A 26,435-nucleotide genomic window follows, 5' to 3' on the forward strand; every position below is an offset into this window, starting at 1 on the left:
ATCAAGTGAAATACCATAAGATGGAGAGAGAAAGAACTAGCCCTTCGTTTCGCCAACAAAGAAGTCATCTTTGACGATTTCTCATTCCTTCTTTGCCGAGTCGCCTCTCTTCGCCATTCGAAGTACTACCTCTACCTTCCCTTTCGAGAACATACCCAGGAGCCCTCCTTTTCCAATAATTAAAAGAAATACCATAAAGCTTCGTTTATGATTTTGCCGACCGGCCCTTCACAAGACAATACTAAGCAAAAATACACACCAACAAAATTAGACATTACAATGAACTTAACACATTACTAATAATTCATGTAAGAATGGAAACTACAAAGAATTTAGGTATCTCAGTTCCAACTATGCAATTTGACCCGAGACTTAATTAAAATATCTTATCCAAATTCTGAAAAATAGGTTCGATTTTCATCAATTTGGTTGTGTAAGATACCTATATCTAGATCACCTGCTCCATTCTTCTTTTAGATTTGAACTTGCATAATCAATGGTAGGATTCTGATCTGACCTCCTCACATGACAACTGGAGCGGCGTGAATTATAATATAAGACTGGGAAGGAGATTAAAGGAAACGACATTTACTCTAGAAAGAGATCATATTACCATCTAGTTCCACCATTGTCTTCTTGATCACAGGCTTGAACTTACTTGCCAAACGAATTCTACCTTTAGAAAGAGATCATCAAATGATAAATATTAAACTAGACTTCATGAAGATGTTCTATCAATCCAAAGCCTTTCAAAATTGTTAAGAGAAAAGATACTCCACTTTTATCCTTGATTTTCTGATCTTACATGCACCTTGACTAGTCTTTATAGTATTGTATAAGTAACTATTAAGTTATTTAGATACTCTAAAAAAGAAAAAAATAAATAAACTTTTAAGTTTCATCAACTAGAAAATTGTTGTCTTTTTAATATAGATTGGAGAGTTTTTTTCATCTTTCATTTTTTTTCTTCTAGTGATCTCCATTTGTTCTCATTTTGGCTGGATAATTGATACTCTGTTTATCACTTCCCTTCTTATTCTCCATAAAAAATATTCTATAAAAAAAAATTATTAACGTGTTATTCAAGAAAACATGAGAACAGGAATGCACGTTTTCATGAAAAAATCGTACCGTGTCTCCTCTCCACATCCATTAACGAAGTCAATGCAGTTTCGCCAGCCATCCAATCTTCAACAGAAGCAGCCAAATTTCCTACCCAGTATGCATAACTAGTGATTGGCCATTTTCTTTACGAGTTCATAATGGAAGTCTAGATACTTGATACCCCTAATTATCAAATATGAATTTAAAAGATCTTGATGCATTTACCAACATGCATGTTTTTGAGATCTCAACTGATTTGCCTACTACCCAAGTGCTAAATATAATATGTGTTAATCACTAAATTATTAAACAGGAGCGTTTAAGTAAAACAGCAAAAGTTCAAGCACGAATAGAATAAGTACCCAAAGAAATGTGACTGCCCCTTGAATTGGCCGCCCATTATATGCACCTTGTTGCCTTCTCTTTTCCAACTCAATTTCATGGAAAGACGTGTATAAAACAAAAAGAAAAAACAATTACTTGGAATGGAGCGTTAAAGTAAAACAGCAAAAGTTCAAGCACGAGTAGTAAGTTTCATTTCCCATAACCTATCCTCATCTATAATATTTTTTTTTTCCATAACCTATCCTCATCTATAATATCATGGGTAAGAATTTCATGGAGTTCCGAAATAAGCTGTTGCACCTGTAGAAAGCGGGTTATAAATGATATCAGTTCAAGAATGACATATTGATCCCTTTAGACTCTCTCTTTAGGTTCTCCATTTTCTTTATGTTGTGCTCGACATCCCTTCAGAGCTACTCGAGAGAGAGAGTCTAAAGAAAGAACCTAAGATTTGAAAGAGCTAAGTTAGAATCTAGACTCGAGAGTGCAATGATTAGAACTGCATAAACAAAAGATAGGAACCTAGAGATAAATTCTGTTTGCCAACCTGCATCGCATGCATCCTAGAGATAGGTATGATATTATGTGGTCGCCTTATATGCGTATGTGTCATTTTTTCATCGCATAAATAAGAATAGAGGCTTATGTGTAGGTCCTATAGTCTTATCGCATATATCGCATGCGTTCTAGCATTAAAAGTCGTAGCATTCGCATCGAGAGATGATTTACTATTGTATGTGTGTTGCACGATCGCATAGCATGAACGCATCCTAAGAAGTGTTAGCCGAAACTCTTCTCAACCCATTCACCGCATACTTATCGCGTCTTCCGTTTTATAACTCTTTTCGAACTCCGCTGCATTTGTTTATTTTTATTACCACAAACAACATTCCCAATAACTACTTGATTTATTTGGTTACCGCAAATTCTTCTGAGAAATTACCACCGCATATTTTTTCCCAAGTCCCTGTGTTCGACCCTAGACTTACCAAGAAACTCAGTGGGGTTTACACTTGAATTCCACTGAGAAAACTTAAGTGCTCAACGCATTTTCATCCATAATTCCACCTCATAAAATAACGCATCAGGTGCCATGGATGGGCGGTGGAGCTAACTCTCCCGAGATCTAGCTCCGATCGTAGGCTTTGGTCGTTTCGCGGAATGGAAGAAGGAGATGAAGAATTCTCAAGCCTTCTTCTCACGCATTTGTCTGGATCGCAGGGAAAAACTCTAGATAAGTTGACATTCTGCTCACCGGCTTCTTTATATAGAGCTTTGATCGTCGACAGCATTAATGGACTGCTCTGATTCTGACATTCGCGACGCGTTAGTCCTTTCTAAATCTCTGCTGCTAATGGCGTAATAGGTGAAATGTCAACATCAGTTTTTTATTTTCCCAAGATGTACGTTGATGCGTTCATTCCACCAACCTTACGTTGATCCCTCTATTATGCGTTATCGTGTAGCCGCAATCTTGCAGTGACCGCATTCGCTTAATACCGTAACTTCTGAGAATGTAACAATTTTTCGCATAATGAATCTCTTTGATGGGCTGTTGTTTTCCGTTGAGTTTGAGTTTTTCACGCTAATTATTGTGTTTCCAATTTTATTATTTTCTTTCAATTTTTTAGTTATTTTTCTGCTTGTTCATGCAATAGAAGTGGAAGGTTTTTCCCAATAAGTTGACCACGATGGAGAGAGAAGACACCGGTAGTTCATTGGTTAGGGTGGCAAAGAGACTGGCAGATGGAAAAATGACAACTGACAAAAACATTGGTGGGCAAAGTCAGTGGGAGACGAGGAGGTTGGATGTGCTGAAATTTGTAGATGGAAAATTATGGTGGATGGAGAAAGAGGCTTGAGGAAGGGGTGGACTTGCGTGAAAAGATGGGAAAGCAAATGGTTGCCCATGTGAAATGTCAAAAGGTGTCGGCCAACCTGATAACTTGTAGAAATACAAATTATTATAGTCTTTTACTTGGAATAATGATGATAGATAAGAAGAATATGTGTCAATCTTCTTAAGTATTCATGTTATTAAACTTGTGTGAAGCATCTCAAAAACACCTACTACCCCATATCATGAGTTATGTTGCACCAAAGTGTCTATTTTGCAGACTGATCGTAGGACCTACATCGCATGTGCAAAACCCCTACCCGACGAACAAACAATTAGTCGCATGCCTCGGGATCTCAGAGTCAATACCAGCGGATCTTCTCGCAAGTATTTAGAATATTGACCATGATAGCAATGCTGAAATTCTCACCTACCACGTTAGACGATTACGACTTATCAGAGTGGGAATTCCACCTCCATATTTCACCTTGATTCTTCATCGAAGCTTCGCCGAAGCAAGAGTCTAAAAGGGCTTTCTGCATTCATCCAACCATTATATCACAAGCAGCCTCAACATTCATCTGTGAGAAGCAAGAGATTACTAACAATTGCCCTTCACCTTATTTCTCTATCTTCTTAGTTGTTGTAGCCTTTTGTTTAAGAGATAGTTCATTTGTGTATTCAACAACTATTTTAATATCATCATGTTCACTTTCATCATCTTATCTATCCTCACTTTGGCTTTATCTCTTGTCATAAGTAACTAATTCTAATGGGGTAAGGGTGAAGATTAATATCATGATCTAAGTAGAATTTGTGGAAGTTATTTTGTTTGCTTAATATATGAGTATTCAAATGATTGCCTATGAGTACTCAATGAGTCATGTAGACTAACAACCTAAGACGGAAAGTAGTTGTGGATCTCATTAAGCAAAGCAAGAAATATTTGTCAACCCCGAAGCTTATTTTCTCTACTTGTGTATGTTATATAAGATTAAGTGTAAATTAATACTAGGTTGTAGGGAAAGCTTGAGGATGCTAAGGAAGGAAAGAAAAATGATTTCAAGTGTTGATTACTAAGGGCTCTCGGGTGCTAAGTGAAAGAAGTGTAAGTTAATACTAGGGTGTAGGGAAAGCTTGAGGATGCTAAGGAAGGAAAGAAAAATGATTTCAAGTGTTGATTACTAAGGGCTCTCGGGTGCTAAGTGAAAGAGTAAGAAGGCTTGGTTAAGGAGAGAAATTTTGACCAAGTGTTGAAGGTCATGATGCATTGACAGTCATGCTGAGGTGTGCGATGGCCTAAGCATCTTTAGGTTAAGATGAAAGCTAGTGGTGTGAAGAAGAACATTGGCTAAGTGTTGGCCGAGAAGAAGATGCCATGCGTTGAGCATGGGCTATGCGCTAGTCGAGCCTCACGTTGAGGTTAGTTGGGCAAGGACGCGCGCATGGGCGAGAATGCCTTAAGCGATGCGGCTTGTGCATGCATTGGTGTGCAATGGTCGGGCAAGGATGTGTGTAAAGTAGGCCCATGCGATGATCTTGAGACTAGGCATCGGGTGCGAGTAAGGGCGCTGAGACGTGCACTAGCTAAGAGGTGTATGCGTCCAAGTAAAGCCATGCGTTGGTAAGAGTTAGTAAGCTATGTGTTGGTGATTAGGGGAAGCTTTTCAGCTTAATCATCGATTGTAGTGGCCAGTTGTCGAGATTAGAAGGTTTAATGTTGACTTAGTGGGATAGGTGGCAGCCTAAGTGTAATTAAGGTCATGCATCTCTTAATCTAAAAGGGAAGCCTCAGTTCAAGAACTTGGTTTGGACAATTCTCTAGTGTTAAAGGGGTGATTCCACAGCCATTTGAAGGCTTGAGGAGTGTAGATGAAGCTATGAGGTTGCTGGAAGGAAATTCTTAAGAATTCGAGTTGACATTAGAAGATTTCCTCAAGAAGTCAAGCTCTCATGTGATTCTGAGCAGGGTGTGAAGATTGAAAAATTCTGACCATATCGTGAAGAATTTGAAGCTCAAATTTTAAGGTAAGTAAGTTAAGACGATTTTAAACAAGTTTGTAGAAGGAAATTTCCCGAAATAATGTCTGGAAAAATAAGTAAATTCAGCTTGAAGTTGAATTTGTATTTTTGGGTTGAATAAGCATGTAGCTGGAACAGTTGAGCACGCAGGCAACTCAACCGGGAAGGCTACAGATGCGCGCAAAGGCAGAATGACGCAAGGCGTTGCATGGGTGTGTACGCTAGGTTGCGCACGAGGGTTGTACAAGTGTGCGCGCGAGGCGCTGCATGCAAAGGTTGAGTATGCATTGATGCGCGCAGTTGCGTTAAAAGACAAAATTTACTCCTCGTGCTTAGAAATATGTCTTCGTTGGCTATCCTCTCCATCAACGTGGGTATAAGTGTTCTCATCCACCCTCCCACAAGTATTTTATTTCGATAAATGTCACCTTTCAAGAGGATCAACCCTTCTTTTCTATTAGTCATTTTCAGGGGGAGAGCTCTAATGAAGAGACTAATTGGCCCCCGTCTTCGATCTTTTCTGATTCCCTTCCTGATCCTATCTTGAATATTACCGACACTGTCACTGTCTTACCTACCAAATAGGTCCATGGATAACATACTATAGGAAGAATCTCAAGAAGGAAATTATGCCACCTATTGTTTCTCCGGTAACGATCTATGAGTACGACCCAACATTAGCCCAAGGTACTCATACTTTTGTCTTTAATAACCTCGATATTTGTGTTGAGAATGATAATGATGCTCATACTCGTCTCTGATAATATTGGTATTTGTGCTAAAAATGATATGTGTACTGTGGAAGAAAATAGCAAAACTAATGATTGTACCAAGAAAGTTGTGGCTGATATGGCTGGGAATAAACAAGTTGAAGCAACTATTCCAGGTAGTTGACCAAGTAAGAAATATAGAGGTTCTACAAGATGATAGTTAAGCTCAACAATCTCAAACCAGCTCAACTGAAGCTCGTTATGAAAATCATTGGAAGAACTTTCTAAGTCAATCCAATCATGAGGCAATCATTATGCCTCAGGGACCAATGACAAGAGCTAAAAAACTTGAAGAGGGATTAAACGCTTGCTTCCAAGTTAAATTTCCAGCCCATCACGAAGAGTTGCAACCCTTGAAGCTCCAAGAGTCACTTGGGCACCCAAAAGTCCTAATGAATCTGCAAAATTCAGATTCATCCCCGTGTTTAATGCTTGATGTATTAATTTATTTCAATGTATTTACATTTATTAAGGTTCAAGAGTTTTTGTTGAACCTAGTCAATTAAGTGAAAAATTGTGTCCTTTCAAGTTGTCTTTTCAATTAGTATAAATACCTATGTAGTTTGGTCATTGGAACACACTTGAGATTGAATGAAATTTCATTAGAGTTTTTGTCTTTCAAGCTTTATGCTTTTTCTTTGTATTTTTGTGTTTAAAATGCATGTATTAGAACTTTCAATCTAGTTTGATCAATTAGATTGTGGAGAGTTCGACTTCTTAAAGTTAGTAACAAGTTCTCCTTTCTTCTTGATCATCGACCAATCTTCCAAGCCAAATATGTTTAGCTTTCTTGGGGTTGCTTATTAAATAGTTAATCGGGGTTATTCTTATTATCGTCGTGGGCCCTCAATCACGTATGAGAACCCCTTTATTCTAGGTGAAACCCCACAATGATAATAAAAGTAACCCCAATTAACTATTTAGTAAGCAACCCCAAGAAAGCTAAACATATTTGGCTTGGAAGATTGATCGATGATCAACAAGAAAGGAAAACTTATTCCTAACTTCAAGAATTCGAACTCTCCACAATCTAATTGATCAAACTAGATTGAAAGTTCTAATACATGCATTTTAAACACAAAAATACAAAGAAAAAGCATAAAGCTTGAAAGACAAAACCTTTAATGAAATTCCATTCAATCTCAAGTGTGTTCCAATGACCAAACTACATAGGTATTTATACTGATGGAAAAGACAATTTGAAAAGACACAACTTTTCACCTAATTGACTAAGTTCAACAAAAACTCTTTGAGGACATACATGAACCTTAATAAATGTAAATACATTGAAATAAATTAATACATCAAGCATTAAACACGGGGATGAATCTGAATTTTGCAGATTCATTAGGACTTTTGGGTGCCCAAGTGACTCTTGGAGCTTCTAGGATTGCAACTCTTCGTGATGGGTTGGAAATTTAGCTTGGAAGCAAGCGTTTAATCCCTCTTCAAGTTTTTTAGCTCTTGACATTGGTCCTTGAGGCATAATGATTGCCTCATGATTGGATTGACTTGAAAAGTTCTTACAATGATTTTCACCACGAGCTTCAGTTGAGCTGGTTCGAGATTGTTGAACTTCACTTTCATCTTTTAGAACCTCAATATTGCTTACTTGGCCAACTCCTTATGATTGTCACTATTTGCTTATCAGAATGGAACTCTACGCTAGAGACTAAGTGTGGAATTTCTAATGGAAGGTCAGATAGAGTAAAAGGTGGAGATTCCTCCCTTGATCTTCCTATTGCCTTAGAAAAAGAATCAAGTCTTGCCTTAAGCACCCAATGCGGAGTTATCTGTCGTATGGTAACCTTTCACCTGAGTTCAGAGCTCTTACTACAAGTCTATAAACAGTAACGATACCAAATAATTTATAAGTAGCAATGGAAATCCCCGAGTGAAAAACTACAATTATGGAAGAAATGAGGGCTCTTGAGAAAAACAATACTTGGGATCGTCTGTCTCTTCCTAAAGAGCATAAGACGGTTGGATGCAAATAGGGGTTCACCATAAAGTACAAGTCTGATGGGACGCTTGACAGTTATAAGGTCAGGCTAGTTGCTAAAGGATTTACTCAGACCTTTGGAATAGACTACTCTAAGACTTTTTCTCTGGTTGCAAAACTAAACACAGTTCGACATGGTTGTGAACAAAGACTGGCCCTTCCATCATCTAGATGTGAAAAATGCATTTCTCAATGGTGAGTTAAAAGAGGAAGTCTACATGAGTCCTCCAGGTTTTGAAGCTCAGTTTGATCACGAAGGGTGTAAGCTAAGAAAGTCATTATACAGATTAAAATAGTCTCCAAAAGCGTGGTTCGACAGGTTTACTACCTTCGTTTCTCAAGGTTATACTCAGGGACACTCTGATCACACTCTGCTTACAAAAAGGTCAGTGTCAGGAAAGAGTGTCGTTCTCATTGTATACGTGGATGATATTGTGTTATCCCGATGATACTACAGAGATTGACAGACTGAAAAAGAAAATGGCTAAGGAGTTTGAGATTAAAGACCTCGGAAGATTCAAGTACTTTCTTGGGACGAAAGTAGCACGATTAAAAGAGGGAATTTCAGTCTCTCAACAGAAATACACACTTGACTTGATAAAAGAAACAAGTATAACTGGATGCAAAGTTGATAACCCCGTAGAAGTCAATACCAAGCTTGGCGACTCTATTAACTTTCCTGTTAATAAAGAAAGATATCAATGTTTAGTAGGGAAACTAATTTACCTATCCCATACTAGACCAGACATATCCTACGTCGTCAGTGTGGTAAGCCAGTTTATGCAAGCACTATGAAGAGCATATGAAGGTTGTTGAACGCATCCTAAGATATTTACAAACTACTCCCAGTAAGGGTTAGATGTTCAAGAAAACTGACAAACGAGGTATCTCACTTATACTGACACTGACTGGACAGGCTCTATTGTAGACAAAAAGTCACATTTGGGTACTGTACCTTTTTGTGGGGAAATCTTGTCACTTGGAGAAGTAAGAAACAAATGGTGGTTGTTAGAAGCAGTGTTGAAGCAGAATACATGGCTATAAGTCTGGGAATATGTGAAGAAATCTGGTTAAAGAAAGTTTTGTCAAACCTGTGTCGGGATTGTGATCATCTGATGAAGCTCTACTGTGACAACAAAACTGCAATAAGTATAGCAAATAATCTGGTTCAAGATGATAGAACCAAACACGTTGAAATCGATAGACACTTCATCAAAGAAAGATTGGACAATGACAGTATCTACATTCAATACATCTCTTTCGGTCAACAGGTCACAGACATCTTCATAGACAAAAGGACTTAACAGACAGAGTTTTGATTTTTGTGTCAGCAAGTTAGGTCTTATTAACATCTATGCCCCAATTTGAGAGAGAGTGTTGAAAATAAAAAAGGACTTTACTTTTGAACCCTAAGGGCATTTTAGTAGTTTCATCTTGCCCTAGTCTGTATTAGGGTTTCCTACATCTCTATTTATATTTGTGCCCTGTTCTGTATGAAACATAGAAAATAATAATAAAAAGAGTGATTGTATCGTGGTTTTTTCTCCCTGTTCTAGGATTTTCCACGTAAAATGTTGTGTTCTTCTCTTCTCTTTGTTTCATCAAATAGGAACCTTCCCCTCTTGTATCAAACACTTTATTCATTCTAATAAAATATTCATAATCTTGATTCTTGGAGAGAATTCTCCTTTTATCTCCTTTAGGAGACATCAATTTGGTACCAGAGCATCCGTGGGCCAATATTGACTGCCGCCAGTGGAACTCCAAGAAACTCTTAGTGACCTCGATCACAAGAGGAAGCTTTGTGAGTTGTCCTCATTGTCGAACAACTAACATCTAATTAGGGGGAACCCTTGAAATTCCAAGAAAGAAAGAAGAAACCGAAGATTTATCAAGATTTTGCAAGAATTGACTATTATCGATCAAAGAAGACGTCCAAGAAAAAAAAAATCAGCAGTTGGTATAGGCAAGAAAATAAAATTTACTTCCAAAAACAAAGTTGGAATTTTGACTCAAGTGGTTCAAAAGAAGAATTCCAACATACTAATTTTGTCCATGCTCGATTTTCTCAAAGCACCTATCATTATCCACATTGGAAATTTAATTCTAGTGATTCTAGTGACTCCAATGATGTTTCTAAGGCAATTTGGGGTGGGATAAGAAGGCAACAATATCGAAAAAGGTCCAAAGATCCAATCAAACCCATGTTTCAAGATATCAACGTAAAGATTGGGAGTTAGATGAATTAAAGAATTATCAAGAATCATCAAGAATCGATTTTTACAGCCCAAGAAAAATGTTCAAGACACAATATTACTCTTTTGGTTATGAAACACGATCACGAAAGGTTGATTCAAGAGAATCAATGGATGAGTCCTATACCCATCATGAGATTAAAACATATTAAAGAATCCAACAAAATGACTATTTAGATCTTGTAGCAGATATAAAGAAAACAATAAAATAAATCCAACGTTCGTTGGGGAAAATGAATCAACATATTGATCAACTATCAATTCATTTGCAAGAGTTCAAGAATGGATGAGAGCTCCAGCAGTGTAACCCAAAGCATAGCAATAAGTTGAATCAAAGTTCGTGGGTAATGGAAGTCTAGATACTTGGTATTCCCTAATTATCAAATATGAATTTAAAAGATCTTAATGCATTTACCAACATGCATGTTTTTCAGATCTCAACTGACTTGCCTACTACCCAAGTGCTAAATAATGTGTTATCACTAAATTATTAAACAAGAGCGTATAAGTAAAACAGCAAAAGTTCAAGCACGAATAGAATAAGTACCGAAAGAAATGTGACTGCCACTTGAATTGGCCACCCATTATATGCACCTTCTTGCCTTCTCTTTTCCAACTCAGTTACATGGAAAGACATGTATAAAACAAAAAGAAAAAACAATTACCTGGACATTTCCGTGTGGATCTCTTTCAAGCAACAATTGTTCTTGGATTGCTTGTGGAAAAAATCCAAAAAGGTGATGAGATTGAGTAGTAAGTTTCTTTTTCCATAACCTATCCTCATCTATAATATTTCTTTTTCCATAACCTATCCTCATCTATAATATTTCTTTTTCCATAACCTATCCTCATCTATAATATCATGGGCAAGAATTTCATTGAGTTCCGAAATAAGTTGTTGCACCTGTAGAAAGTGAGCTATATATGATATCAGTTCAAGAATGACATATTGATCCCAAGAATCTTGGGTTTAGTGGATAGTGAGCATACAACCAAAAGAAATAAACACAATTAGTTACAATAACAAAAGAAATACCTCCGGAATGAAGTCAATCAAACCCTCAGGAATAAGTACAACACCATAATTAATAACCAAGTTCAAAACATTTACTAATTACATCGATAATGTAGTCTGTAACGTTTTTCAAGGTAAGCTTCTTAGCCGCAACCTGCAAAACACATTGTAAATTCGATGTACCCTATAAACTAAAGCTCTATTAATATATGAGTCAACATTCAAAACAAATTATTTTTTGTCTGGAAATTTTGTCGCCTGCATACATTCAAAACCAATAAATCTCTATGAGTCAACTACAACTAGGTGGTAGAGAACAAATTTTTCAAAGCTGACAAAAAAAGGCATCCGATATCACTTAGGCAATTGAATATGATATGGGATGTCAATCCTTAGTTCCATTACACCATATTAAAAGTTTCAACCTAATTCCATGAATCTTTTGTTTATCACAAATTTTTATCTTTACCCTAAGTTTTGTTTGATATTTACCATTCTATGTAAAAATGCAAGAAGATGAAATTCTGAAACAGGATATATTAACTGACTCAACAATTTCAATTTTCATGTTTACATGAGAGTATCTGTTGCAGAGATTATTAGTTATTACTGAGACAAAATCTAGTTCTCAAAGGGAATAAACAACCCTAGGGTTGCATGTGGAGGTAAATGCCCTTCTTGACAAAGATTTCTATCTGGTAAAGCATGTGGAGATAAATGTCCTCCTTGACAAAGGTTTCTATCTTAAGTAGTTTAAATAAAGCAGCTACCTTTTCTCCAATAATAATAATATTTGGATGAGTTTGCAAAGCACACTCTAGTGTGATGTGAGAAGCAGCACGACCCATAAGTCGTCCAACTGTGGATATATGTACACTGTTAATGCAATATGATAATAAACTTGAAACTTGAGTGCGAAAAAAAAGGTATCAACATCACAACAATAAAAAAGTACAATTTCACATTAGGTTAATAAAATTGAGTAGCCGTGAAGTGCTCTGTTTTTTACAGATGAGGCAACAAGATGGGCTTTATTATTGATATTATCTACTTATTTATAAATATATATTTTAAAAAAAGTGGACATATCTGAACTTGAAATACTGGTAATGTCAATATTTCAGTTGTTATGAACATGTCAGCACATCAGAACTATTTTTAGTTTCAATTTCATTAAGTAAAATGCTTACAGTGGTAATATTTTCCTGTAGATCGAGCATCAACCATCACATTACCAATCATTTCTGAATATATCTGCATAAACATCAGAAGAGCCTATTAAGCGTCTCATCTCATGAATGCGACATTCCATTTTTTCCTTGAATTCTTGAAGAAACTACTTCAACTTTGCAACAGTCACCAAAGTTGAGTCCAAACGAAATATGAATTCTAAAGCAGTTACAAAGAGAAATGAGTACCTTGCAAGCAGAATCAAATCCAAAACTTGTGGGGACCTCTTTGGATTTGAGATCACCATCAATAGTTTTTGGGCAACCAATCACTCGGGTCTTCATATTCTTACTCCTAATTTGAAAACAATCGAAAGAAGGGGAATATAGATAACAGAGTCTTGCACACAAAAAAAAAAAAAAAAAAAACAGGAGCGTTTAAGTAAAACAGGAAAAGTTCATAATGGATTTGGCATATTTTCAAAACCTGATAACATAATGGATTTCTGATTTTCTCTTGCTTAAACAACCATACTAATGATGGTCTATGAATCCTTGAAGAATGCATATCCCACTCACTTTCAATCACCAATTAGAACAATATTCTTTCGACTTCTGAACTGTAGGAAGTGTGGCAACTAGCATCAGCAACAGACCTACAAAACCCATATATATTCACCATTTGTGTGACCATAAATGGGTCATGGTATCCACATAGTAAGCCACTTTTGCTGACAAGAATATACTGGAACATGCTAAACCATCTTCTCATCAACAAGTCTGGCAAAGAGGTATTCATGTGGTGAGTACATAGACAACAGATATATACCAAAAAGAGGATACAAGAAAGAAGAAACAAAAGTGTGTTACCTATCATCATGTAATGAACTTACATATAGTAACAACAAAACAGCAGACTAACAAGAAGAAAGATCTGAGTCATTGGAGCTTTCCTGTCCAAGTAGAAACAGTAAATCAACTGGATCAGATGGAAAAAATGATACAAGTTCTCTAATGCCAGTGAAATCATTTCCAAAGATGACATCCACCGGAGAACTGAGCATTAGATACACTCTCCATTTCATCTTTTCATATAGAAATGAGCCTAGACATCTAAAAGAGAAACTCAAACAACAAGCAGATAGAAGTGTGTTTGCAAAATCTATGGTCCTGATGTCAGGATTTTGGAGCAAAATCGAATGAAAAGTTTCAAATACCCCCAAAACAAGTTCCTCTTCAGTTACATTGATAGTTGCTAAAAGCCAAGGTAGTGTGTTGTACATACATCAAGAGCACAATTTTTCATTTCTTTGGTGATAGAGTTGTCCATGACAGTATTGACTTGACTATATATATAGAACTCCTTGAGAAGGTATAAAGAATGTAAAAGTTGACCTGGTTGTGTTTCGAATGTACTAAGACGAAATAAAACTACATGTTCTAATACTTCTTGAATTGATGTTGCTAGGATGTGGCACCCTATGAGATGGAGACTTCATCATCGTGACCAGGATTGCACGGGTTGTTGCAAATGTGTCTGGATGTATGCCCATCTCCCCAGTCACATTCTTACGGAGCATACTCGTCAAAATAAGAACTAGTTCTTCAATACGAGATACAACCACTACTCCAGGACACTGAGAAATGCATTTCAAAATGAGACCAAGTGTTTGGCTGTGAATTGGATGGAAAGGAACTTCAGCAACATGACCCAACACTAGAATTAGTGTTGCAAATCCGACCGCAAGCCTTTGATTGAAGGGCAATTCAGCTCTTGAAAGAAGATCAAGGGCCTGAAGACGCAAGCCCTTGTTAAGGGATCCTTACCTTCAGCAATGTGCAACTCATTTCATTATCCTAGAATTCGAAGTTTCTGGCATATGTTCTATTTTGAAAAAAGAATGTGTAGTTTTCATGTATTTAACAGCACAAAAATAGCTAGATATCTATGACCTTGACTAGTTTTCATGTATTTACCAACACAAAAATAGCTAGATATCTACGACCTTACTTGAACAGGAACTATTTTATAGGTTGTACATATGTGTCCTTGAGTTCTAAAAAAAATCGCTAGATGTCTTTATCTCTGACAGATTATGCTTGTTCAAGAATTTTCAAGACTACGATTAGGATTTGTTTCATAGGTTGTACATCTGTGTCCTTTCGATCTAAAAAAAATAGCTAGATATCTTTATCCCTGACAGATTATGCTTGTTCAGAATTTTCAGGACTACGATTGCTCACCTGAAAATCGTAATATCTCAAATACATAATCCACTATATTTTCTTCAACCAATAGTTGGTTTGGCTTGATGGAAGTGCCCTCTGAGGACAGATAACTAATTATTAGCTCCACAGTGTTAAGTTGGAGATCTTAGTCTGACGAAAGCAGAGGACCTTTGATAGAAACTTAAGAGTTGATATGCCATTGCAAAATTTTAGTCATTCAGGGCAGCGTTTGTTAATTTATTGGAAAAGAAGTCGATTAAAATCTTTGGATAAGTGATCTTATCTTGTTTACGGGATTGACTAATCATAATTTAGAAACTTAGAGTTGAGCTAAGAAGTCGGGTAGATGAAAAGTCATCTGGGTATATCTTTTGGGGGTAGAATATCGAATTGAAACCTATAACCATACTGTAGATGCGCAGCTATGTGGTTGAGCTGAATTTTGTAAAATGGTTCTTCAAGTCTGGAAAAAACTTGCACATGAACAAAATGTTTTGAGTTGCATTTTCTTTTAGCTTTTGCTTTCTTTCTTCAATATCCTGGCAAGCAACTTTGTTGGTGGAATGGCATATCCTAAGTCCGAGCTCAAATAGGTCGATTTATCTTGTTGCTTTGGAATTTCAAATTTTTTATTCATTTTGGGCCACTACTCTAATTGGGATTTAAGTAGTGAATAAACTTAATTTCTACTCCTTCCATAGAGTGTTTGAAAATTTTCTGTTATCGGCCTTGCCACAAGATGGTCATGGATCTTTCTATGGGGTTTTCATATTTTAGTTCATTTTATGCTGTTCTTGTACTGATAAAATTAATTTCTTTTGGGGCTGCTTAGTTATGATAAGCAGAGAGATTTATAATTTTTAATAAAGCTATGAGTTTACTACATTTAGAAAGGACTAATGCAGCTTTATTGTGTTTCAGGTTGGGCCTTGTTGCAACCATTAAGGTATGCAGTTTTCCATCCATTATGACATAATACCACGAGTATCCATTTCTTGTATTTTCTCAAAGCATTCAAGTTATTTGTCAGTATAGAATGATCATGTAGTATTCTCAAGGTTGGAAATAATTATGTTGCATAGCTTTTTTTTTAAACATTTATTCTAGTAGTGATGCACAATGAATGAATGAACATGAATAGTTAGATACAAATCAATACACATCAGATAAAAGAAGATGAGTAAACAAATCAATACATCATTTTCAGTTTTCCATCCATTATGACATAGCTTTTCATAGCTTTTTTTTAAAACATTTATTCTGGTAGTTGTCAGTATACAAATCAATACACATCAGATAAAAGAAGATGAGAAATGACAAACTGGGCTTCATTTGTACGCAAATGCAAACATTCAAAAATATCACCCAAACTCATGCACCACCAGCTACAAATTATAAACCAGAAAGAAGATTTAGCCATCATGTTCGGTCTAGGAAACACAAAAAAAAAAAAGTGGTTTTGAAGAAGTTGACAAACCTACATAGTTCAATCGGACATCATCATTTTGAGTCTTCATGAGCGCCTCCAGAGATAGAAACAGAAGTTCTGGGCAAAATGCAGAGAGAATATCATTTTCAGTGCTATGGTTAGATGCATATTGAATTGTGGTCAATTTATATAGAACAAAGAGGATCTCTCCCCGTATCTCCTTGCTGCATATGAAGAGTAATTCAGAACTTGTCATAAAAAATGCATATGCGCAGTACAAAATAATTTGCTTCTTTCGAATTATTCAGTTTATCACCTTGGTAATTCAAGGCCTGGCACGAGATTTGACACGAGGCCATCGTTGTTCTTAATTTGGCCATGGAAATTTGTTGTCCGATAGTTTAAAGCTGTACAGATTTCTGAAGAAGCTGTACAGAAATCTGAAGAGTTTGATATTAGGTAATGTTTGTTTCCTTTGGTTGTTGTAGCATTATGAATTTATTGCTGTAACTTTCCTTTTCATTGTCATTTGTTTGGCTGGTTCGTTAAGTGTCCACTAAACTCTGAGAAAGTGGTCTGGCAGTAGTAGCCAATTTTTTACTCCTCCCCGAAATTTTTTTAAAAAAAAAAAAAAGTAAAAAACAAAACGAAGAAAAAACATGTGTAATTGGTTTCCTGCCTGTTGAAGTGAAATCAGTCTCTTATTAACACTACAGGCAGACCTAAGCATTCTATAACAATGAAGCTAAAAGGAACAAATGGAAAAAGAAAAAAAATCACACTCCTTTGACAACGAAATACGCACGAATCTAGAACAGTAGAACAAACAAGATTACCATATTATACACCTGACGGCGGCTCCAAGACAACGCGCCAGAAGAAAGCCGATCCGAAACTCTGGCGATAAAGTCGTCGCAAAGAGATCCATCACCGTTAACTTCAGTAACATCGACGAACAAGATCAGTGACTTGGCGAGCAATGGCGTCATCGTCGAAGGAGCAGAGTGCGGCGACGAAGGGAGCGACAATGAAATGAGAATGGAAAGTGAGGAAGGTCTGGCCCTGTAACGGCGACGAAGGGAGCGACAATGGGAGAGAGGGGATCGGAGTAGGGTTTCAAAATTTTGGAGGAAGTACAACGTCTGAGGAGTAGGGTTTCAAAATTTTGGCCCGTTGAGTTTTGCTAATAAATAACAAACACTCTCCAGCTGGAAATTATTTTTTAAATATTTATTTATTTTTATCAAATTTATTGTCACTTTTATCAGCTTTTTTACTTTTTATTTTTTTGTTAGGAGAAAGCAGAGATTCAAATGGGGCTTGTCTGTGTTTTTATAGGAAGGAGAGAGAAAGAAAGAGAGGTGGTTTCTGGGGTTTGCTGCTGCAGGGAATGAGTAAGGGAAGAAAAAGGCAAAGATGGAGGCGTCAAATTATTTATTATTCAACTAGGGATTCTTTTTAAATTATTTATTTAAATTTTGGAAACTTCAACTTATACTTATATGTATTTGTTTTTTTTATTTATTAATAATAATAAAGTATTTTTAATCCTTTCAAAATCACTCTTACGTTACTTTTACTATTAAGAGGCGGATGAGACCATAAGATTATAATTAACTATCTCTTGTTACAGTAAATACTATTTCAAAATAATTATCTCTTATTGGCAGCTAAAAGTAAAATAGTAGTTGTGAAAATATTAAAGATGAACTAAATAAATGAAGGTCTAATGATCCAATGATCGATATTACATCATTTCATCTATCGATTTTGTCCAACATTCTGAAGAATTTCTACTCATTGATATATTTTAAGGAAAAATACATATTTCTTTCCTCAATTTTGAAATAGTTTCAAAATGTTACATTTTTAGTCCTCAAGTTTTGAGTTTAGTTTTGAAATCCCTAACTAGGTTTCAAAATGTTACAATTTTACCACTGAGATTTAAGTTTTGTTTCGATTTGGTCTCTATATTTCAAGACTTATACTTTTAACCTCAATTTTTCATTAAATGCTCATTTTTAGTTATTGACATTAATGTCTATTAATTAATTTAAAATAATTATGAAGTGAATTTAAAATTTAATACAGATAAAGATAGTAAAACTTAACTAATTTTAATTCTTTATATTCTTTTAAATTAAGTAATAAACATTAACACCAAATACAAAAAGTAAGTAGCTCGTAAAAAATCGAGGTTAAAAATGTAAATCGCTCCCGCTCTCGCTCTCCAATTCTTTCTTCGATCGCGCAGCTCTCTTCTCAGAATCTCGTTTTCTCCTGTTTTCTCTCTCCCACTTACTCGCTCCCGCTCGCCCTTGATAAAAATTTCCAATTTCCAATTTATTATATATTTGTCTTGTCTAAGTAATAAACATTAGTTAATAGTATATATATGATCATTAATTTGATAATATTATTTATATTGACATTTAAAAAAAATATATTATATTAAACTTATTGCTTATGTGACAGTAAAAATAATGAAAACAAACTTTCGGAAGACAAGAAGAAACTTTAATTGGATTTAAGGTGCTTTTTATTCCCTCCATTAACCTCATATTAACTATTTCACTCATATTTAGCTTCGTTGTTGAAATTTTAGTAATTTAATTAATTTTTAAGTGTGTAAAATTTAAAAATAAGTCATTTGAGAAAAAAATTAGAGTGTTTGACAATCACTCAAAATAGCTTTTTAAATCCTTTCAAAATATATATTAAACAATTTCTTTTATTAAAAAATATATTTTAAATAAAAATGACTTTTCTGGAAAATATTCTTTTCTTTGGTTAATCAAAGCATCTCTAATTTGTGTAATAGATATTTATATTATTTTTTAAAAAAATATATATCTTTGGTCCATAAGTTTTAAGTTTAGTATTTATTTGGTTCCAAAGTTTAGAGATGTTACACTTTTCATTCTTGATTTTTTAGTTTGATTTGAATTTAATCCCAAATATTACAATTCTACCATCTAGGTTTGAGTTTTATTTCAATTTAGTTACTATGTTTTAAGATTTACAATTTTAATATCAATTTTTTTACAAATGATTCGCTTTCAATCTTTAGTATTAATGTATATGAATTAATTTACAATTATACTTTATAATTATTTTAAATAAAATAATAGATATTCACATCAAAAATTAAAAGTGAGTATTTAGTAAAAATTTTAGGTTAAAAATTTAAATTTCGAAACATTATGACCATATTGGGGAAAAAAAGAACTCAACTTGAAAGTGTAACCTAGAAACTAAATGAAAAGTAGAGCCAAATTTAAAAACAAAATAAAATAATTTTTTTTTCTCTTATTTATTTATTTATAGTAATATCTTGTAAGAAGGTGAAAAAAGAGAGAGAAAAGAGGAAAGCTTATTGAGGTGGCTGCAAAATTGAAGATAATTCTTAGAAACTGACTGCGGGCAGCACCATCTAGCCGGTCAGTGATCGTAATGCAAACAGCAGAAATTTGACCGTTATGTTTGAAAATATGTCAAGTCAACAATCTTGTTCTTACTAGTCATTCTCCTTCATCTCACAATTTTATTTTATTTTATTTTATTTTTGGAAGGTATTGTAATTAATTAAAGTGTGGAGTGGGGAATCGAACCTCAGACTTCGAGATCGATAGTACAAGCACTATGTCAACGCTCTTGTTGATTTCACAATTTTATTTTATCTTTTTCTATTTCAAATAAATAAAAGAAATTCCATTTTGATTGGTATGATAATTAAGAACATGTTTGGTAGATAATCTGAATTTTTTTTTATGTTTATAGATTTTCTGAATTTAGCAAATTTGTGTTTAACAGACAATCTGAATTTTGATTCTGAAAAAAGTTTTTGGATATTGTGATCCAAATAATGCAAATTGTAAAAAATAACATTTTTATGTTTTCGTTGTATCTAAGTTTTGAATTTTGAATTTTAAAGTATTAGAATTATATTAAATAAATATAAAAACACTTAGGGTGTATTTGGGGTGAAGATTATCCTAAGACTATAATACCACCCCTTGTTACAATAGATACTATTTTGTATTCCTTAATTAGGGTGTATTTGGGGTGTATTTGGGGTGAAGATTATCCTAAGATTATCCTAAGACTATAATACCACCCCTTTCAACACTATTTCAAAATCATCATTTGCTACCGTTTTTACTATTTTACCTTCATCATTTTTTTATTCATTGCTACAGTGTTTACTATTTCCTTCTCAAACTAAAATAGTTTACCCCCCAAACACATACTATTATAACCAAAACTAAAATAATTTATACCCCAAACACAAACTATTATAATCAAACTATAATAACCAATTAATTGCTCCAAACGCCCCCTTAGAACTTTAGTATGTCATGTCATAAACCCAATTTCTTTTTTGAAAAATAGAATATGTATTATGTAATGTATTATAATATTATTTAATTATAGAAAAAATAATATAAAAAATGTTAATAAATAAATCAAGAAGGAGTTGTTTGGCTCACTGCGTTGAGTTCATGTCTATAGTTTAAATGTCTCTAAAGTTTGTATGTCTGTGGAGTTCATATGTATGCGATGCTGAGTTAATATCTAAAGGATATCTGGTGCAGTTTTTTAATACATAAATAATCTGTTTGTATGATAATCATTTTTGTTTGAAATTTTTTTATTCACACACGCATGCACGCATTTTTTTTTTTTTTTGTTTAACCATACATATATTGTTGGAAGTTTTAGGATATGAGATTTAGGGTTTACTTTTGGACAATGCATGAGCAATCATTTTACAAAATTATGCATGTGACGTCTAGTTGAATAATTTTTTTTAGCACTTTTGATATTCTTTTTAAAATAAAAACACTCGTGTGTCTAACAGAATTTTCTCAAAAGTTTTATACATACAAGTTTGTTTGAATTTTTACATGATAAAAGTGATTTTATTAATGTTAAATTCCTATAAAGAACGACTATAAAAATACTATGAACTAATTAAAAATCAGGAATTCAACGTTCTGCATAACTTACGTACTTTTGTGTCAACAAAGGTGTTTTTATTGACAATTTTTTGTGTCAACTTAAATATAAACATTTAATCATGTTTTATATGTATTTTTAAATCAATAGTTACTTTGAAATTTAAATTAAGGTTTTATTCATGGTTTTATGTCACAAGCGTCAACAAAACAAAAAATCGTGTGTCAACAAAGCTCAAATTTGTAGTAGTAATAATTTAAAACAATGGTCAAGAGTTGGTGGAGTGACTGCCATAGGAGGTCATTGGAGTTGGCCCTCAATAGTGGTAATTGGATGTTGCCAGAGTTGGCTGCAGGTGGTAGTTGCCAAAGTGACTTTCGGAGGTGGTCGCTGGAGTTGGGTGTCAAAGGTGGTCACTGAAGTTGGTCGTTGAAGGTGGTCGCCAGAGTTGAACAATGAGACATCAGTAGTGACGAGAACTAAGTGTACTATTGGTAGACATGGTATAAAATGTCGGTGACATACAATGTTAGCCTCCCAAACAATGAATTGAGTTCATATCTCAACTCATCTCATCTCACCTCTCCACCCCAAACACTCTTTTATTATCAACTAATATTTAATGGATAGCTATTAAATGATTATTTAAATTAGAATCCAATTTCTATAGGTTAGATGTTCAATCTTGCCACTACAATACAATACTTTTTATCTTTATTCGATAGTGATTTTGTTGAGTTGTCATGACCAACCAATATGCATTACCTTTGACTTATATAAAGTAGGTTAAAATACCTTTTCAAACAGAAAAAAAAAAAAAAACATAGGTTAAAATATCATATTGATTTTTATACTCTGTATTCGGTTTCATTTGATTTAATTTTAATCTATTTAATTTTCATTAATCTTGAGTTTAGTATTTCAAATGTTATTTTTTAAATTATGAATGGTTGAATAATAATAATAATTTTCGAATAAGAAAATACACTATGCAATTTTGATTTATTTAGGTAATAGGTAATAGGTAAGGTATCAATTTTTGGATTTGTTTCTTATATGCGGGTCTTAGCAAAAAAGGATTAAGTTATTTCGGTAAATACATTCAACCAACTCCAATCCTTTTACCCATTAACATATTTTCAATGGAATGTTAATATGGATATTTTTTTCTTAGTGAATAGAGGTTAAAATTTGACATTTAAAAGTACATAAATCAAAATTAATTTTGGAGCCAAAGTTTGGGCTTTGAATGTCGATCAAGTTAAGCTTGGAAATGATGAACCCAACAAATCTCCACGTAAAAAATTGTATTTTTGTAATTTTTATTAAACTTTACTGAGGAGAGAGATGTTAAGAAGAAAATTAAAAAAAAAATAAAAAGTTACTATTTTAAAAGGGAAAACGATTTGAAAGAGGTATAGAGTTGAATTGCATGAGGCTACAAACAGAGTAAAAATTCTGACCCGATTCTGTTTCTTCTCTGTACTAACTCCATAACTGCTCAAAAGTTGGATTAGGTTCATTTTTTTTTACAAAGAAATAAAGATAAATTATTAATTATTTGGTTTTGATTCTCTTTGATTCCTTCTAATTGTATGATTTCATTGCAGATTTTCTTACAGGAAAGCCTGCTGCTACTCTTGAAATGTTCCCTTCTTGGCCAGTAAGGTTTCAACAAACCCCAACATTGGTAAAACTCTTTAATACCCATCTCATAAAATTTAAAAAAATTAACTCATTTTCTTGTTTTTGAATTGTCAGAGAGTACAGATTCTATGAACAATACTCTCATTAGCAAAATAGAATTGGAAATGGAAAGTGAATCACCAATGAGTAGAAGAAGAGGATGTTCTTCAAATCAAGAATTGTTATTTGATCAAAATCATCATCATCATCTTCTTCAACTTCTTCATCTTCAATCAGAATTTGAAGATGATGTCTTGAGAACAGAACAATCATCACAACCAAATCAATCTCCTCCCAAAGAAAAGGTTCTTTTTTGTTCATTTAAATTATTCTTTTTTTTTTTTTCTGATCCCAATAAATTAAAAGGAAATCCAATTCATGGGCAGAGTTCTTTTTTCTGACTTCTGGCAGATTTTCTGACAATTAATTGATATGAAAATAGAGAGAGATATAAAGAATCTTTATTACCATTGCTTTGGCTTTATAAAATGACCAAACTGTTCTCATTCTTCAATACATAATCAAAAAATTACCATACGAATTATGGAAGAAAACAATGTGTTTTGCTTTCCTTCTCAATTTGATAACACTCAAACTCAACAACAATTTCATAATCACAATTCTATTTCCCCTCAAAACTCTGTCAGCAATCTATTTTATCTACAATATTACGATATTAATATATATTTGAGAAAGCAAATAATTTTATCTACATTTGCAAGTTATATTACAATATAAATAAAACTAATAAATTTAATGGATTAAACGATGAAGTGACAAGATGAGGACCTAAGTGGAAACTAACCCATCTGATGATTAGCGGTCAGTAGGGCCAGAGTCGCATCCAACATCAACCATTAGCATAACCATAAGATTAGACTGGAAGCATAACTTACACCTAATTAAAACTTGATTTTAACGTAATCGTGAACAAACATAATGCATGGGCTCCCTGGTAGAGAAACGTGTTCTAAACATGTAATGCAATATAACAATTAACATAACCATGCAACATAATAAAGGTACACTACCATAGAACGTTTGCCCTTACGTCATCATTCTTTGTTTGTATTCAATTTTAGGGTTTTTTCTCTCCCACTTTCTCGCTCCCGCTCGCCCTTGATAAAAATTTCCAATTTCCAATTTATTATATATTTTTTTAATTTTTTTTCCTTCTAAATTTCCACCCCTTTAAATAAAATTTCATCCTGCTTATTATTTGACATTTAATTTCCTGTATGCGTACAAATCTGGGTCGTTACAATTTTTCTATAGGTTATTTATTTAGTTTCCAAAATCATAAATTTTGAATATTAAAAATATGTCTAAATAGAAGTTTCGAATCTCTAATTTTTTAGTTAATAGTATATATTTTATGTCTTGTCTAAATAATCCTCATTATTGAATTAACTAACATATATATGATCATTAATTTGATAATATTATTTATATTAACATTTAAAAAAAATATATTATATTAAACTTATTGCTTATGTGACAGTAAAAATAATGAAAACAAACTTTCGGAAGACAAGAAGAAACTTTAATTGGATTTAAGGTGCTTTTTATTCCCTCCATTAACCTCATATTAACTATTTCACTCATATTTAGCTTCGTTGTTGAAATTTTAGTAATTTAATTAATTTTTAAGTGGGTAAAATTTAAAAATAAGTCATTTGAGAAAAAAATTAGAGTATTTGACAATCACTCAAAATAGCTTTTTAAATCCTTTCAAAGTATATATTAAACAATTTCTTTTATTAAAAAATATATTTTAAATAAAAATGACTTTTCTGGAAAAATTTTTTTCTTGGTTAAGTCAAAGCTCTCAATTTGTTAATAGATATTTATATTTATTTTTTTTAAAAAAAATATATCTTTGGTCCATAAAGTTTTAAGTTTAGGTATTTATTTGGTTTCCAAAGATTAGAGATGGTTACACTTTTCATTCTTGATTTTTTAGTTTGATTTTGAATTTAACCCAAATATTACAATTCTACCATCTAGGTTTGAGTTTTATTTCAATTTATGTTACTATGTTTTAAGATTTACAATTTTAAATATCATTTTTTTACATATGATTCGCTTTCAATCTTTAGTATTAATTGTATATGAATTAATTTACAATTATACTTTATAATTATTTTAAATAAAATAATAGATATTCACATCAAAAATTAAAAGTGAGTATTTAGTAAAAATTTGAGGTTAAAAATTTAAATTTCGAAACATTATGACCATATTGGGGAAAAAAAGAACTCAACTTGAAAGTGTAACCTAGAAACTAAATGAAAAGTAGAGCCAAATTTAAAAACAAAATAAAATAATTTTTTTTTCTCTTATTTATTTATTTATAGTAATATCTTGTAAGAAGGTGAAAAAAGAGAGAGAAAAGAGGAAAGCTTATTGAGGTGGCTGCAAAATTGAAGATAATTCTTAGAAACTGACTGCGGGCAGCACCATCTAGCCGGTCAGTGATCGTAATGCAAACAGCAGAAATTTGACCGTTATGTTTGAAAATATGTCAAGTCAACAATCTTGTTCTTACTAGTCATTCTCCTTCATCTCACAATTTTATTTTATTTTATTTTATTTTTGGAAGGTATTGTAATTAATTAAAGTGTGGAGTGGGGAATCGAACCTCAGACTTCGAGATCGATAGTACAAGCACTATGTCAACGCTCTTGTTGATTTCACAATTTTATTTTATCTTTTTCTATTTCAAATAAATAAAAGAAATTCCATTTTGATTGGTATGATAATTAAGAACATGTTTGGTCACTGAAGTTGGTCGTTGAAGGTGGTCGCCAGAGTTGAGCAATGAGACATCAGTAGTGACGAGAACTGAGTGTACTATTGGTAGACATGGTATAAAATGTCGGTGACATACGATGTTAGCCTCCCAAACAATGAATTGAGTTCATATCTCAACTCATCTCATCTCACCTCTCCACCCCAAACACTCTCTTTTATTATCAACTAATATTTAATGGATAACTATTAAATGATTATTTAAATTAGAATCCAATTTCTATAGGTTAGATGTTCAATCTTGCCACTACGCATTATCAAAAAAAAAAAAAAAAAAAAAAAAAAAAACTACCAATGGAGCTATTGTTTTATGTTGAATCGAATGTCACAACATATTGCCATTAACATATTTTCAATGGAATGTTAATATGGATATTTTTTTCTTAGTGAATAGAGGTTAAAATTTGACATTTAAAAGTACATAAATCAAAATTAAATGACATCCGAAATATAATAATCAAAGTAATATTTTAACTAATAAACTTGACAAAGCCATAAAAAAAATTTCATGTACATCTAATCAAAACAAAGTTAAAATTTAGGTCAGTTGTAATTATATAAATTCTCTCTTGATCTTCGGAACTTCGAATGACACAAACTTTGAAAAGTCTCATTTTAATAGAGATGTAACTTAGTCAAATTTACTTGTCATTATTTTGCCTAAAATTCATAGCTCAATTTAATATACAGTGAGAATTCATTGACATACTAATGATGTAAAATTCGACAACCAAACATTCCTTTTATGCATTGCATATGGTCAAACATAACAGTAGACTTTTTTCCCTTCTTTTTTCCCTTC

General features: G+C 33.3%; 1 protein-coding gene across 48 annotated transcripts in view; it reads right to left on the minus strand.

Annotated features, from left to right (window-relative positions):
- Positions 1 to 17,568, minus strand: part of LOC150030571 (pyrophosphate--fructose 6-phosphate 1-phosphotransferase subunit beta-like) — a 41,575-nt gene extending 24,007 nt beyond the window's left edge. For 17 of the 48 annotated variants that reach the window (XR_016526735.1, XR_016526736.1, XR_016526745.1 and 14 more), the window contains exons 1-7: positions 17,014 to 17,567; positions 16,226 to 16,294; positions 13,390 to 13,472; positions 13,007 to 13,299; positions 12,769 to 12,874; positions 12,541 to 12,604; positions 15 to 12,209 (exon numbers count right to left, since the gene is read on the minus strand). Coding sequence is in view for 3 of the 48 variants with exons in the window: in XM_090309572.1 (XP_090165698.1) it covers positions 11,421 to 11,504; positions 12,121 to 12,209; positions 12,541 to 12,604; positions 12,769 to 12,874; positions 16,230 to 16,231 (345 nt within the window). In the remaining 45 variants the exon portion in view is untranslated. Of the gene's footprint in view, positions 1 to 14; positions 12,210 to 12,540; positions 12,605 to 12,768; positions 12,875 to 13,006; positions 13,300 to 13,389; positions 13,473 to 16,225; positions 16,402 to 16,493; positions 16,618 to 17,013 lie in introns of those variants that run through there. The other 31 variants (XM_090309587.1, XM_090309586.1, XM_090309585.1 and 28 more) reach the window with 24 other exon arrangements.
- Positions 17,569 to 26,435: the final 8,867 nt, after the last annotated feature.

This window comes from Benincasa hispida, unplaced genomic scaffold (assembly GCF_027475165.1).
Source record: "Benincasa hispida cultivar pf3 unplaced genomic scaffold, pf3_genome.v1.1 HicScf1848, whole genome shotgun sequence".
Taxonomy (NCBI): domain Eukaryota; kingdom Viridiplantae; phylum Streptophyta; class Magnoliopsida; order Cucurbitales; family Cucurbitaceae; genus Benincasa; species Benincasa hispida.